Source organism: Mytilus edulis, chromosome 7 (assembly GCF_963676685.1).
Source record: "Mytilus edulis chromosome 7, xbMytEdul2.2, whole genome shotgun sequence".
Lineage (NCBI taxonomy): Eukaryota > Metazoa > Mollusca > Bivalvia > Mytilida > Mytilidae > Mytilus > Mytilus edulis.
In genome coordinates, this window is record NC_092350.1 from 78,722,302 (window position 1) to 78,739,771 (window position 17,470).

Here is a 17,470-nt window from a genome sequence, read left to right on the forward strand (position 1 = left end):
AATGAAAAAAATATGTTTTTTAAATTTTGCTGAAATGTTTGTACCTTCGAACCTCCTTAAATTCAAAATTCTTTGTGATGTTTTGGTGTTTACAAAAGTTATGATAATTATAAAAACTAGTATTTAAAATTGTGATAGCATTATTTGTTTGTTGCATTTCTAGAAATCTCAACAATTCATGCATTAGTATATTCTATCGACCTGTCATTTAACTAGTATTGGTTTTATTTTAAGGGTGACAGATTCAAGGAAGCAACTAAGATAAATCTGTCCTTATCAGCCTTGTGCAATGTCATCTCAGCTTTAGTTGATGGCCATAGTACTCATGTTCCTTACAGAGATTCTAAACTCACAAGGTTATTACAAGGTAAACTCAATGTTCCTTACAGAGACTCTAAACTCACAAGGTTATTACAAGGTAAACTCAATGTTCCTTACAGAGACTCTAAACTCACAAGGTTATTACAAGGTAAACACATGTTCCTTACAGAGACTCTAAACTCACAAGGTTATTACAAGGTAAACTCAATGTTCCTTACAGAGACTCTAAACTCACAAGGTTATTACAAGGTAAACTCATGTTCCTTACAGAGACTCTAAACTCACAAGGTTATTACAAGGTAAACTCATGTTCCTTACAGGGACTCTAAACTCACAAGGTTATTACAAGGTAAACTCATGTTCCTTACAGAGACTCTAAACTCACTTGATTATTACAAGGTAAACTCATGTTCCTTACAGAGATTCTAAACTCACTCGATTATTACAAGGTAAACTCATGTTCCTTACAGAGACTCTAAACTGACATGATTATTACAAGGTAAACTCATGTTCCTTACAGAGACTCTAAACTGACACAATTATTACAAGGTAAACTCATGTTCCTTACAGAGACTCTAAACTGACACGATTATTACAAGGTAAACTCATGTTCAATTATTACAAGGTAAACTCATGTTCCTTACAGAGACTCTAAACTGACACGATTATTACAAGGTAAACTCATGTTCCTTACAGAGACTCTAAACTGACACGATTATTACAAGGTAGACTCATGTTCCTTACAGAGACTCTAAACTGACACGATTATTACTAGGTAAACTCAATGTTCCTTACAGAGACTCTAAACTCACAATGTTATTACAAGGTAAACTCAATGTTCCTTACAGAGACTCGAAACTCACAAGGTTATTACAAGGTAAACTCATGTTCCTTACAGAGACTCTAAACTCACTCGATTATTACAAGGTAAACTCAATGTTCCTTACAGAGACTCTAAACTCACTCGATTATTACAAGGTAAACTCATGTTACTTACAGAGACTCTAAACTGACATGATTATTACAAGGTAAACTCATGTTCCTTACAGAGACTCTAAACTGACACAATTATTACAAGGTAAACTCATGTTCCTTACAGAGACTCTAAACTGACAGGATTATTACAAGGTAAACTCATGTTCCTTACAGAGACTCTAAACTGACACAATTATTACAAGGTAAACTCATGTTCCTTACAGAGACTCTAAACTGACACGATTATTACAAGGCAAACTCATGTTCCTTACAGAGACTCTAAACTGACACGATTATTACAAGGTAAACTCATGTTCCTTACAGAGACTCTAAACTGACACGATTATTACAAGGTAAACTCATGTTCCTTACAGAGACTCTAAACTGACACGATTATTACAAGGCAAACTCATGTTCCTTACAGAGACTCTAAACTGACACGATTATTACAAGGTAAACTCATGTTCCTTACAGAGACTCTAAACTGACACGATTATTACAAGGTAAACTCATGTTCCTTACAGAGACTCTAAACTGACACGATTATTACAAGGTAAACTCATGTTCCTTACAGAGACTCTAAACTGACACGATTATTACAAGGTAGACTCATGTTCCTTACAGAGACTCTACGATTATTACAAGGTAAAGTCATGTTCCTTACAGAGACTCTAAACTCACTCGACTATTACAAGGTAATATATTATACTCTTTTTACAAAGACTAAAAACTGACATTGTTATTATAAGGTAAATAATATTATTCATGTTCTTTATAGAGACTCAAAATTAACTCAGTTATTACGAAGTAAAATATAATACTCCATTATAACATGGCATTATATTGTTCTTATGTTACCTTCATAGTCTGAAAACTGACTGATTCATGACAGTATAAAATACAATATGAAATATGCTGACAGAGAAATGCTATCTTTTGAGTTAGAATGTTGAAATAATTCTCAATAACATTTATCTTGGTGAAATATTTTTGTTGTATATATTTACTTACATCTACATCATACCCCCCCCCCCCCCCCCTCCCCCATCTTTTCATATATAATATTTCCAATTAAAATGTTTTTCAGACATTTATCCTACTATAGGTTGCACTTTGTAAATACAGCTGTTTCTCAAAAAAAGACTCTTTTGGGGAGATCTTGAATATTCATAGAAAATTAATTTTGTTTACATACTGGTTCCCAGTTATGCTCTCTGTGTTCCATCTCTCAGAGACATAACTTGGGAATGTTACCAGTAAATAAACGTGCATATTGTTTACATTGAAATCTGTGGTAACCTTTCATTCAAGGTAGGGGTAGTTAAGAAAATTAGTGTTAGTTTAAACTCTGAGAAGTTCAGTGCATATAAACGTTGAAAATATGCTGCACAGCCCTATATTTTGACCTTTGAAAATAAATTGTGGTGCATATGAACTTGCAATTCTAGGATAAGATTTCATAGTAAAAGTGGTACAGATTTAGCTGTAAAAGGAGTTCCTATGGAAAATTGCATTGTCAATATTTACAAAAATGCAACCTTTAGTTGAAAATTTGTAACTTTTTTATTTGGAGCATTAGGATAGAAAAGGGGTAAGGCCACACTAAAAAATATTTTGCTTAGCCCAAACCCTACTAACATTGAGACAGTGAGTAGGTAGGTAGGCATTTTCTTTTCTTTTTTTTTTGCATAGAGAAATTTAAGTGTCAGATGTTTATTAGTCTTCATGCCTTTCTGAATAAAAAAAATATTTTCACCTCAGGACAATAAAAGATTTAGAGTAGGCAGCTATTTTTTTGGGGTAGGTAGGGTTAGGGCAAACAAACCTGTTCTTTTTTATGGCCTAAACAACCTCTCTTAGCTCTCTGTTGTCATGGTATATATCTCATGAATGATTATTTTTACAGATTCTTTAGGAGGAAATGCCAAGACAGTGATGGTTGCAAATATTGGTCCTGCCAGTTATAATTATGATGAAACACTTAGTACACTCAGGTAAATAATAAATGGTAAAACATTATTTTAAGTTGATAATTATACCACTGCTTTAAAAAGTGTGGTTATACTGTTTTACCTTTGTCTCCGTCTGTCCATCCCCCCTATTTTCTCATTTTTCAAATTTTGTTTTTGAAAGCTACTTTTTTTGTTAAAATATTCCTATATGCTTGCAGTTTGTTAGAATGAACTTCAAAACAACTAATTTTAGCAACTGGATAAGGTGAGGGGGGTTAACTTTCTGTTATTATTCAAATATTGTAATTATTATTCACTTTTCAGGTGTTTTGTACAACATTTTTTTAGTTTGTTTAAGTGCTTGCCTGCACCAAAGTGACCCAGGAATTTTTTCATTCCAATGTCATAAGCAGTTTTTGCTGTCTAAATCGACGTTGTTTTATCTGGGTCATGTAGGCGCACCCTATTAAATTTTAAGAAACAATGACCAAAAATTGTTATTTTTCCTACTTTTGGGGTTTTTGGTGCCCTTTAACCCCCCTAACCTAGTTAACCTTGTAAGTACTTGACAAAATTACCAGTCATCACATATACCCAAATAATATTGTCAAACGCTGAGATACTTCTTTAATGAATTAAAATATAGCTACAGTAGTAAAATTGGCTTCATAGTAAAAATGATGTATTAATTATATATTAACAGGTATGCTAACCGTGCTAAGAACATCTTAATTATATATTAACCCTTTCAACGCTACACAAAAAAATAGAAAAATGGCTGCTGCTGCTGCATTTTTTTTTAGTATTCATTAGAACAGTATTTTCCTTTTCAGACTGCTGTATCTTTTTTATTATATGAGATACAGAGAAAGTTATTGCATGAAAAATGCTCAGGAGAGCATGAACTGTAATGTTAGGCAATTATTTTACTGAAATTTTTATCAGGTTACCAGCGTTTTCAGGTAATAAACAGGTAAAAGGTGTAATTTATTACATTTGTGTTGAATTTTGAATAAAAACTACTTTTAGTCTTCATTTATTTTGTTGTTTTATCTGCCATATTGTAAAGAAGACACCAGTTGCCCAATTCCGTAGCGTATTGTACCATACATAACGTTTTATGTAATCGTGGCACAAATAAATAGCTCCGTCCTAAAAAATTTCAGTCAACCTCTGTTTTCCCCCCTTTTTCTACGTCTCGTAATGATCGATCAAATCATATTTCCCCACACGAATTTTATGTAATAAACACATTGAGATAACAAGAAACCTTTTAACTAATCCTCGTTGTAAGTTTCGCCAAGGAAATGCTGAAATTTTTCCATATTTACAGCTTCGTTTCCGATTTCCGCCATTTGCATTTGTCAAAATATTTGTTTTTATTTTCCTTCTATTTTCCTTCTACTGCATGATTTTACTATAAAAATTGTCGGGATTTCAAGCGCAAATGAGACCTTGCATATCCTAGATTCAAACGAGGAAAAATTAGAGAGAACCCGAATGAAAACCGAATGGTTTAAGAGTCCTTATGAAAAATCCTTTTTCATCGCGGCATATGCCGCGAATAGCAGTGGCGAACGGCGTACGTCATCGCGGCATATGCCGTGTATAGCGTTGAAAGGGTTAACAGGTATGCTAACCGTGCTAAGAACATCTTAATTATATATTAACAGGTATGCTAACCGTGCCAAGAACATCAAGAACAAACCAAAGATAAACGAAGATCCTAAAGATGCCTTGTTAAGAGAATTCCAAGAAGAAATTGCAAGGTATAAACTGTCACAGTGATATTAGATATCTATTTAAGATAATCTGTTCCTAAAAGATGCCTACAATTTGTCACAGAACAAATTAAAATATTGCTATCTAAGTAAAACTGTTCATGGGCTAGTACTTGTATTACAGAAATGAAGTGAAAGGATGAGAAATGAGTAAGGCAAATGTATTTATTGTGTAAAAATATATTTTTATAAACAGAATTGTCTGCGGATTTGGCAGACTTTTTTGGGCACATTTCTTTCTAACTAATTGCCAAAATAAGATCTTCATAAATGTTGGCTTAATGTTTAGTTCTCTATTAAAGACAGAGTGAAAATAAGATCTTCATAAATGTTGGCTTAATGTTTAGTTCTCTATTAAAGACAGAGTGAAAATAAGATCTTCATAAATGTTGGCTTAATGTTTAGTTCTCTATTAAAGACAGAGTGAAAATAAGATCTTCATAAATGTTGGCTTAATGTTTAGTTCTCTATTAAAGACAGAGTGAAAATAAGATCTTCATAAATGTTGGCTTAATGTTTAGTTCTCTATTAAAGACAGAGTGAAAATAAGATCTTCATAAATGTTGGCTTAATGTTTAGTTCTCTATTAAAGACAGAGTGAAAATAAGATCTTCATAAATGTTGGCTTAATGTTTAGTTCTCTATTAAAGACAGAGTGAAAATAAGATCTTCATAAATGTTGGCTTAATGTTTAGTTCTCTATTAAAGACAGAGTGAAAATAAGATCTTCATAAATGTTGGCTTAATGTTTAGTTCTCTATTAAAGACAGAGTGAAAATAAGATCTTCATAAATGTTGGCTTAATGTTTAGTTCTCTATTAAAGACAGAGTGAAAATAAGATCTTCATAAATGTTGGCTTAATGTTTAGTTCTCTATTAAAGACAGAGTGAAAATAAGATCTTCATAAATGTTGGCTTAATGTTTAGTTCTCTATTAAAGACAGAGTGAAAATAAGATCTTCATAAATGTTGGCTTAATGTTTAGTTCTCTATTAAAGACAGAGTGAAAATAAGATCTTCATAAATGTTGGCTTAATGTTTAGTTCTCTATTAAAGACAGAGTGAAAATAAGGAGATGTGGTATGATTGCCAATGAGACAATCATAGTCCAATAATAAAAAAAGGTATCAAGATGTGAACATGTGTATCTCACTGTATATATAGCTATAGCTATCAGAACTGAGTAAAAGCCTTAAACTATACAGTACGTTTAAAAACACTAGAGGAAGACAAATTGTGAAACAATCCAACAGCCTGATTGATACAACAGCATTAAACTAACAAAAAACAATTCCTGTAAACATTAATCAACCACAGCCACTGGAAAACAGGCTGTTTTCTCTTAATAACTTTCAGCAGATTTGTTGTGTAAAAAGGAGTTAAAGTATTATTTTAGTTTTTTCATTGTCTCCAATATTCTTGGATTGATATTTTTTACGTTGATTCAATTCACAATGGTCTTTAATATTTCTAAAGACCATTCAACTATTTAAAAAAGTTCTACAAATTGAAAATCAAAGTACAACTGGTCTCACAGATTTCTTAACACTAAAATATGGGGTAAAAATAGACAACTGTTATTTGTTTTGAAGTATTCATTGATGATGATAACATGTGAACGGTGGATTGATTAATTTCATAAATTGAGAAAAATTTACAGTTTTGTGGATATTTGATTTGTGGTTTTGTCAATGTCTTCATACAAGCCTAGAGAAGATTTACTCTTTTTTGAACATTTATGTTAGGGATTGAAAACCACCCACAAAGACCATGAAAAATTGTATCTCCCAAACAATTATGAGTCCACAGTATATGAATATAAATAAACAAGTATGAATTACCATAAGCATTGTCAAGACCAGTGACCACTCAACTGATAAAGAAGCAACTGATTTAAAAGTTTGTATTTGCAGGTTGAAGGCACATTTAGATGCTAAAGGAGGACCAAGGAAGAAGAAGAAGAAGAGAGTGAGAAGAAATGCAGATGGTAAGATATGGTGTTCAAGTGTAGGATTGAAGATAAACATGTTTCCCTCAAAAGGAATTCAACAAAATGATTATTTAATTGACGTTTATCAAACTACAAAACATAAACTTGATTACCAGCTGTTAACTTTCTGCTTTTATCAGATCAATTCACAGCTACTTCAAACAGCTTCACACAATTATTCTTTACTTGTACAGATTCTTGAAACAGCTTTACATAATTTCTATTTACAGATTCTTCTACCGGACATGAAGTTATGCACCTGCTATTTTTATTTTTGATCTCAATGATTTTAGGGATTTCCCTTGCAGAAAGATATACTTAGCCATTCTGTATATATTATTAAGAGACCGCCGTGAACACTTCCTTGAAAGACTCACAAATATTGAATATACAATATTTGTCTGTTTCCTACAAACACTTTCACTTCAAAACAAACAGTATTCATGCTGGTTACTTTAACATCTGTTTTGAGATAGTAAGATAGTTGCAGCCAACAAAGTTGATAAAGTAATATTTAGGTTGTTTAAAAATGACTTGAGTGACTGATATTTTTATGCCCCACCTATGATAGCATTATGTTTTCTGGTCAGTGCCCGTTCATTCATCCGTCCATTTGTTTGTTCTTCCATTTATTCGTTCCTCTGTCCCGCTTCAGGTTAAAGTTTTTGGTCAAGGTAGTTTTTGATGGACTTGAAACTTATCATACCTGTTCCCTATGATATGATCTTTTTAATTTAAATGTCAAATTATATATTTGATCCCAATTTCACGGTCCACTGGTCATAGAAAATAATAATGCGAGTGGGGCATCCATGTACTATGGACACATTCTTGTTTCAGGTGACATAGTTAGTGAATCTGAAGGTTCAGAAGAAGATGATGATGAGGATGAGGATGGTGAAGGGGAAGGAAATGAAAAAGATGCTGAAGCCTACATGAGTGAACAGAAAGCCAAGTTGGAGCAAGAAAAACAGTCTATACTCAACAACCAGACAATGGTGATCGAGGTAAGAGAGTCTGATAAAAAAACAATCTATACTCAACAACAAGACACATGAGACAATACTCAACAACCAGACAATGGTGATCGAGGTAAGAGAGTCTGATAAAAAAACAATCTATACTCAACAACCAGACACATGAGACAATACTCAACAAGCCTACATGAGTGAACAGAAAGCCAAGTTGGAGCAAGAAAAACAGTCTATACTCTATATAAGAGAGTCTGATAAAAAACAATCTATACTCTTTAACCAGACAATGGTGATCGAGGTAAGAGAGTCTGATAAAAAACAGTCTATACTCAACAACCAGACAATGGTGATCGAGGTAAGAGAGTCTGATAAAAAAAACAGTCTATACTCAACAACCAGACAATGGTGATTGAAGTAAGAGAGTCTGATAAAAAACAATCTATACTCTTTAACCAGACAATGGTGATCGAGGTAAGAGAGTCTGATAAAAAAACCAGTCTATACTCAACAACCAGACAATGGTGATCGAGGTAAGAATAGAAAGCCTGCCTTTATCAGGCTTTGTCTATCCTGAAATTGGTTTCCATTCTCTAACTCTAGATTGCCATAACAAAATGTTATTAAATTTATAAACCATGCTTATTACCACAAAACACAGATCAAAGTTGGTGGCGTCACTTTTATCATTCATGATTTATACTCTTATATACATAAAAATTGCTGAATTTTTTCGTTTCTGTTCCATAACAAGTTTTTCTCAACCAAATATAATAAAACTTAAACACAATGCTTATTACCACAAAACACTGAACAAATTTGGAATTGGGTTTCGTCAGCATTACTGTTCTTGAGTTATGCCCCTTTATTGTTCAAATGATGTTGATGTAAGCGATTATAGGCAACTTTACAACATGCAACAATGAGTAATACCCATACTGTAAATCAACAATACCCATACTGTAAATCAGCTATGAGTAATACCCATACTGTAAATCAGCTATGAGTAATACCCATACTGTAAATCAATAATGAGTAATACCCATACTGTAAATCAGCTATGAGTAACACCCATACTGTAAATCAGCTATGAGTAATACCCATACTGTAAATCACCTATGAGTAATACCCATACTGTAAATCACCTATGAGTAATACCCATACTGTAAATCACCTATGAGTAACACCCATACTGTAAATCACCTATGAGTAATACCCATACTGTAAATCACCTATGAGTAATAGCCTATGAGTAATACCCATACTGTAAATCAACAATGAGTAATACCCATACTGTAAATCACCTATGAGTAATACCCATACTGTAAATCACCTATGAGTAATACCCATACTGTAAATCACCTATGAGTAATAGCCTATGAGTAATACCCATACTGTAAATCAACAATGAGTAATACCCATACTGTAAATCAGCTATGAGTAATACCCATACTGTAAATCACCTATGAGTAATACCCATACTGTAAATCACCTATGAGTAATACCCATACTGTAAATCACCTATGAGTAACACCCATACTGTAAATCACCTATGAGTAATACCCATACTGTAAATCAACAATGAGTAATACCCATACTGTAAATCACCTATGAGTAATGAATCAGTAATACCCATACTGTAAATCACCTATGAGTAATACCCATACTGTAAATCACCTATGAGTAATACCCATACTGTAAATCACCTATGAGTAATACCCATACTGTAAATCACCTATGAGTAATACCCATACTGTAAATCACCTATGAGTAATACCCATACTGTAAATCACCTATGAGTAACACCCATACTGTAAATCACCTATGAGTAACACCCATACTGTAAATCACCTATGAGTAATACCCATACTGTAAATCAGCTATGAGTAATACCCATACTGGTGTAGTGGTTAGAGCATCAGACTACTAACATAAAGGTTCCCCGTTTCAGGAGAAAATTTCAGGGACTGAATTTTAGGCTCTTTGTTGACACCATTTGCGAGTATGGTCTCAAGAAATGATGATAGTTCATAGGATTGGGACAATAAATGGCTTACCTGTGTAAAGAGAGAGCAATATCTCTTGACGTAAAAGACACCCTTGTAGATTTTGAAAAAGAGCAGGCTTATGCCGCTACAAGGCAGCACTCGCACCTGCAAGGTGGAAAGGAATTAATATCAGTTGTAATAACTTATTTCCCAATCCACTATAACCAAATATGTTTAAACTAATCGAAGGGCCAAATTTATAACAATGATTTTTGAAAAACTAATATGACAGACAACACCCTTGTCAAATTCTATACTTAAACCACAGAATAGCATGCTGCTCCATAAAAGTTTTCCCAACTTGTTTGAATCAACAAGGTAGTCCAGTGGTAGTAATTTACAGCAGTAGTTGTCACTGGAAAAAATCACTTGTATATGCAAGTTAAATTATATTTTTTTTTTGTGCAGGAAAAAGAAAAATTGCTACAGGAAATGAAAGACAGAGAAGAAAAATTGCAACGAGAAAAAGAAGCTAAAGAGGCACTGTCTTCAAAAATAAAAGCTATGGAGAGTAAATTGCTGATGGGTGGTAGAAATATTGTGGATCACACTAACGAGCAGCAAAGGGCTCTGGAGCAAAGACGGCAGGAGATTGCAGATCAGAAAAAGAAGGAAAGAGAGATGCAACAAAAATTAGATGAAAAAGAAGGATCTACTGTCGAGATGCAAGAAACCTATCAATCATTACAGCAAGAAATAGAAGTCAAAACCAAGAAACTTAAAAAAGTAGGTCTCCATAATAAAAGTGGGACAAAAAGTAGGTCTCCATAATGAGAGTGGGACAAAAAGTAGGTCTCCATAATGAGAGTGGGACAAAAAGTAGGTCTCCATAATGAGAGTGGGACAAAAAGTAGGTCTCCATAATGAGAGTGGGACAAAAAGTAGGTCTCCATAATGAGAGTGGGACAAAATTTAGGTCTCCATAATGAGAGTGGGACAAAAAGTAGGTCTCCATAATGAGAGTGGGACAAAAAGTAGGTCTCCATAATGAGAGTGGGACAAAAAGCAGGTCTCCATAATGAGAGTGGGACAAAAAGCAGGTCTCCATAATGAGAGTGGGACAAAACGTAGGTCTCCATAATGAGAGTGGGACAAAACGTAGGTCTCCATAATGAGAGTGGGACAAAAAGTAGGTCTCCATAATGAGAGTGGGACATATTCATTATTTGTTATTATTTTAAATGTATGTAGTTTTAGGGCATTTTAGACAATTATTTTTTTTCTTGAAATTGCACACAGAAATATCAAATGTGAAATATGGAAATTGGGACTGGATATTTATCTTATTTGCAATCTAATTTTTTTTATGGAATCTTCCAAAATAAAAAAATAGAAGTGAAGAAGTCACTTTGACTCCTTCATAACGGATTACTTATCTGTAACTTTAAAATTAGTATTTGTGATATAATGTGTAATTTTCTAAGGAAAAGTCACTTTTGGTTTTCATTTCAGTTGTTTGCAAAGCTGCAAGGAACAAAACAGGAGATACTAGATCTCCAAGAAGAACATTCCAAAGAAAGACAAGAATTAGAACAAACTCAAGAAGAGTTAACAAGGGACCTCAAATTAAAGTAAGATATGTTATTATTTTCCTCAAAATTAATAGTAGAAAGCATAAGTTTAACATAAGGAGAAACTATACCCAAATGAGACACCTATCCAACAGTGCCCAAATGATGATGAAGTAATTGTAAATCTATGAGTAAAACCAATACAGTATAATCACTGGTACATAGCATAGACATAGCAAAATGTGAAATAATTCTAACAAGAACACCAGTAGAAGCTGAAAATACAGGATCCTCACCATACAGTGCTTCTCTTAACCTTAAAAATGTCAAATGAATAATGAAAGGAAAATAGTAATTTTTCAACAATGTTTTCTTCCTTTGTATGAAGGGAAATAGTTATAGGTATGATTTTGTTAGTGATAATATTGAGTTTAAGTGAATTTGTTAGTGATAATATTGAGTTTAAGTGATTTTGTTAGTGATAATATTGAGTTTAAGTGATTTAACGTCTGATTGTAGGCATGGTACTGTAAATTTAGAAATGTTTGTATTATTGCATGTCTTGAAAAATAAAAACTTGCATTTAAACTTTGTTAGTATTATTTGTATTAAGATCTAAAGTGTTTGTTTAATGAAGGTGAAGAAATGTATGTCATAATTTCTTAATTTTGTAGACTGCTTATTATAGAGAACTTCATTCCAGCAGAGGAAAAACAAAAACTAAATAACAGGGCATTTTTCGATGAAGATGAAGAAACATGGAAGCTTCGGCCACTTGCTCAGAAAAAGTAGGTTTGCATTCTGTAAAAAGGTCAAAAATCAAAAATATATTAAAAGGAAGTGCCTGATTTAAGTTAACACTAAAATTTCAAACCTTAACATGCTTAAAGTTTATGACCCCTTCTGTAGCCATTTTTGTACGAAATTTTTAAACTTCAATTGTATCATAACTACAGCTATAATGAATAATAAAGATAGGCCATTTTGTACATTTACCAAGGGGAAACTTGATGCAAAGGATTGTTATTCATTGTTTCATTGCATTTAATAGAAAAAGAGTACTTTGAGGCAAATAAACCAAAATTTTTATAGAAAATCCACAGACTTTAATACAGAGATTTTTGTTATAAGATTTAAAACATAGATTACTCACTTGCTTTTCTATGATGTGCTAGTGTTTACTTAAAAAGTGTACTTGATTTGGTCCATAGTTTTATTTGTTTTAACCAATAACTACATTAATAAACTTGTTTTGAGGAAATCAATGCTAGCACTGCATGCATCAATCCTATATCTGTCAGTCAGGATAAATGCTGTGGATTTTCTATAAAAATTTCCATATATCTAGCATTGTATCAACACAAGGGTACATAATCCTTAAGGGGTTTTATAGTTAGATTGAAAATGTTTTTGAACATACTTACAGGGATGACTAAGTTAAACTAAGTCTTTGTTCAAACAAATATGTCCACACTCCTAAAAGGGTTAAACTTTTTAAGAGCAGTACAATTTGTGACAGCCTGATAGACACATGCAGGGACAGGTTAAAAAAAAAAGGAAATTAATGAAAAGTGTATAAATCACTTTCCTGAAATTACAAAAGGAAGATTGTTTGTGTTGTAGCCACTCATTGAGTAATTTTTGTATTAGTCCCCTACTGACAAAGTGGAAGGGGACTTTAGGTTTGCACTCTGTCTGTCTGTTGTTGTGGCAAATCAGTTTTCTGCATGCTTCTTCTTTTTTTTGTCATTGTTGAAGATATTGATTTGATAATTGGTATATAATTTTATCATGAGAAGTTTCAGATCATGTTCAAATTTTGGTCCAGTCTGATAATTTTGTGCAGAGTTATGGTGTTTGCAAAATTCTCTCAAATGATCAGATTTCTTCACTAATTTTGTCATGGTTGATGATATTAACTCAATATTGTTACATAGTTTACATAATGACAAGTAGCATATTGTTCCATTCAATTGAATTTTTAAACCAGTAGGGGACTATGTATTCATGAAATTTTGATAAATCAAATATTCTTTGTTTGAAAAAGAATCATTTTATATTTGATGTTAAGTTTGGTAAAATTACAGTTTATTAAATTTTTTGTCTGCCTTGCCTATCTGTTTGCTTATAACTAAGTGTAATGTATTTAACAATATATCAATTTGAATTTCTCAATTTTACCAAACTTAATTCCGTAGTGTCCTTTCATATGGATGTGAATAATAAATAACATTTGAAGATATATTTGTTAAGTAGGACATGTTATGTGTTACTGCAGGTTGCTTCACTAATTTCTTGTTCCATGTTTACAGTACGATTACAATGGCAAAGAGACCACAGTCAGCGTTAGGTAACAGACGGCCGGTTTCAGATTATGCCAAAGTTGCATCTGCTATGGGAGGTAACCCACGTTTTAAGGTTTGTATTTCAGTGTGTATGTTTTACCAAAGATAAATGGCAAGAAAAATGGCAAGATTTTTACTTTAAAAGGAGTATTTTAAAGACATATCAGTCAATAGATGTTAGAATGCAATGCATGTAAATTCTAATCTGCATTTATGCATAGAATAAAAAGAATAGTACTAAAGGAATATAAACCTCCATTCATCCTTCAGTGTGGATGTACTTGGGTTCTATTTGTTTTTATTAAAGAAATTGTCCTATGAATTTGGATCAAAATGTATATAAGCAAAAAACATACATTACAAAAAATGAGTTGAAGAAAAAAGATGTACAAAAGTGGAGACTACCAGGTAAAAAAAAAGATAGCTACGATTTACATGTTACAAAACACACAAAATAAAGCAACACCATCAAGCACATTTATTAAGATTTTAACTTTTTTGAGTTATTTGGTCAATGATGTTTCAATATTGTTACTTTATCAGTGTGAGAAATCATATTGCTGCAAAGGAGATGTACATGTTTACTGATGTTGTTACTTTATCAGTGTGAGAAATCATATTGCTGTAAAGGAGATTTATATGTATACTGATGCCAATTGTTTTACCTATAGATTCCCAGAATAAAAAAAAAAACAGGTTTAGGGAGCGACATTTATGGTTAATGCAGACTTTTTACCTGTTACACTCCAATTGTTGCTTTGTTTCAAAATCCTTTTTCTGCATCAGAAAAGTTTCATAAATCTATCAAAAAATCAACCTTATTTTGAGTTCTCCTCATTAATATTTAGATAAGAGCAACAGCATTACCTCAGATATATTTGCTACAAATACCTTTAATATACATATTGTTAATGTGTATGAACTAATTTGAAGTAAACTTTACTGATTTTTCCATCTCTATTTGAATATCTTGTCACCATATTCATTATCAATAGCAAGTTTTGTATCCTTTATAATGACAAAGTTATAATGGGGAAAAAAATTAATCAAATACAAAATTAAAATGTTTCCTTGAATTATTTTTATGCCCCACCTACGATAGTAAAGGGGCATTATGTTTTCTGGTCTGTAGGTCATTTCGTCCCTCCATCTGTTCGGTCTGTTTGTCCCGCTTCAGGTTAAAGTTTTTGATGAAGTTGAAGTCCAATCAACCTGAAACTTAGTACACATGTTCCCTATGATATGATCTTTCTAATTTTAATGCCAAATTAGAGTTTTTACCCAAATGTCACGGTCCACTGAATATAGAAAATGATAGTGCCAGTGAGGCATCCGTGTACTTGGGACACATTCTAGTTTTTCTTCTTGTATACATTTCATGTGTATTGAAAATCAAAAACTGTATTACATGAAATGTTAAAAGTAAACATTGAACATAAACAAGGAAGAATAAACATAACAATTCTGTGCTGTAGGGGGAAAATATAATGATATCAAATGTTAAAAGTAAACATTGAATATAAACAAGGAAGAATAAACATAACAATTCTGTGTTGTAGGGGGAAAATATAATGATGGTGGAATTAGACATGCCTAACAGAACTACACGTGATTATGACCTGCCACAGGTGGCACCACGTATTCAGGCGGCACTAGACGCAGCACTACAGGATGAAGAGGATATAGATATTGAAGGAGGGTGCGTACTGTTAAATTTCTGTCATTAAATGCAAATATATTCTCTATCTTCGATCTCTTTAGTTTTCATTAACTCTGCAATTAGTAAACAAAACAAAAAGAAAAAATTGAGGATGAAAATAGGAAATGTGTCAAAGAGACAACAACCCGACCATAGAGCAGAAAACAGCCTGGGCAAGGCCATCAATTGGTCTTAGACACAGTGAGAAATCCTGCTCCCAGAGTCGGGATACATCTGGCCCTGAACAAAAATGTGTTCTAGTTCAGTAAAATGGACTTCAGACTTAACTCCTCAACATATAAATGAACTAAAATTAAAAAACATACAATACTTACAAAGACCAGAGGCTCCTGACTTGGGAACAGAAGTGAAAATCACAAAAACAATTGATTTAGAAACTTATGTTTGTTAAAACAAAAGTTCGAATAGCATAGTTAACGAAAATAAAAACAAACCGTGTACTGAAAATCTGTGCTTTATAGATATCACTACAATATAACTTTGGAAGTAAAACAGTTCATCCTCAAGTATAGAAAATGTTTGAAGGAAACAAAACACATGCATCAGTATGAAACACCAAAATGGAACAAATAACAGATTATTATTTGTAGTTTATGCATTGCTCTTCATAAGCTGGTTCCCCTCTGAATTTTACTTTTATCTCTGTCTCATTAAATTCAAGTATATTCAAGTTTATTTTAATCAATGTAGTTTAAAGAAAGAAGAATAAAAATGGGGACTATACAAACCTGAATTTGGTAAAACAAGAATTAAAGATGATTGGGAGAAAATATATGCAAATACCTCCTTTTTATGCTGATTGAATGACATACATAGTTAGCTTTTATGCTAATTGAATGACATACATATTTAGCTTTTATGCTAATTGAATGACATACATATTTAGCTTTTATGCTGATTGAATGACATACATAGTTAGCTTTTATGCTGATTGAATGACATACATAGTTAGCTTTTATGCTAATTGAATGACATACATAGTTAGCTTTTATGCTGATTGAATGACATACATAGTTAGCTTTTATGCTGATTGAATGACATACATAGTTAGCTTTTATGCTGATTGAATGACATACATAGTTAGCTTTTATGCTAATTGAATGACATACATATTTAGCTTTTATGCTGATTGAATGACATACATAGTTAGCTTTTATGCTGATTGGACTGGTGCATTACGTTTGCGCGCATTAGCATTACATTTGCGTGCAAAAATCGTTATGTTTGCGCGCAGCTTTTGATTACATTTGCACGCATTTTTTTGACAGGTAAACTCAGCTAAAATACAGGTAAACCGAAAACTTGAAGCCAACTGCTTTTAGGAACGACAGTCTGTTAACTTCCCCATCCTGGTATTTGCTGAATTGCTCCATCAAATAATCTGTTTTCTCTTTTCCACTTCTGCGCACTACTGCTGCTGTGTCAAGCCCTCTTAGTTTGATGTGTGTGGTGGTCTGCATTGCGATTTCAAAGTCAATATGCACGATCCTTTTCAAAAATTAATAATGGATATTCATATTTATTTTGAAAATAAAAAAAAAAATATAGTCATATGTAATTTGATTTGATTTCTATTTATATTTTACCTGAGTTTACCTGTAAAATGAATGCGCGCAAATGTAATCAAAAGCTGTGCACAAACGTAAAACATTTTAATCCCCAAATGCACGCAAACGTAGTGCGTCCGATCGAATGACATACATAGTTAGTTTTTATGCTGATGGAATGACATACATAGTTTGAAGGTTCTTATGTGTTGTTTATGTGAATCCTCATTTTGTTCTTATGGGCTCAAAAGCATGAAAAAGGCTTCCAATGCATGATAGTTCACATACCTATTTAATTTAGTGATTTTG

At 32.6% G+C, this 17,470-nt stretch overlaps 1 protein-coding gene across 2 annotated transcripts in view; it reads left to right on the forward strand.

Moving 5' to 3' along the window:
• LOC139482337 (kinesin-like protein KIF3B) overlaps positions 1-17,470 on the forward strand; it is a 33,915-nt gene that overhangs the window by 12,038 nt on the left and 4,407 nt on the right. For both annotated transcript variants that reach the window (XM_071266178.1, XM_071266179.1), the window contains exons 11-20: positions 235-367; positions 3,203-3,290; positions 4,922-5,017; positions 6,943-7,016; positions 7,860-8,026; positions 10,447-10,764; positions 11,491-11,609; positions 12,224-12,337; positions 13,862-13,967; positions 15,454-15,593. In XM_071266178.1, the coding sequence (XP_071122279.1) occupies positions 235-367; positions 3,203-3,290; positions 4,922-5,017; positions 6,943-7,016; positions 7,860-8,026; positions 10,447-10,764; positions 11,491-11,609; positions 12,224-12,337; positions 13,862-13,967; positions 15,454-15,593 (1,355 nt within the window). The remainder of the gene's footprint in view (positions 1-234; positions 368-3,202; positions 3,291-4,921; positions 5,018-6,942; positions 7,017-7,859; positions 8,027-10,446; positions 10,765-11,490; positions 11,610-12,223; positions 12,338-13,861; positions 13,968-15,453; positions 15,594-17,470) is intronic.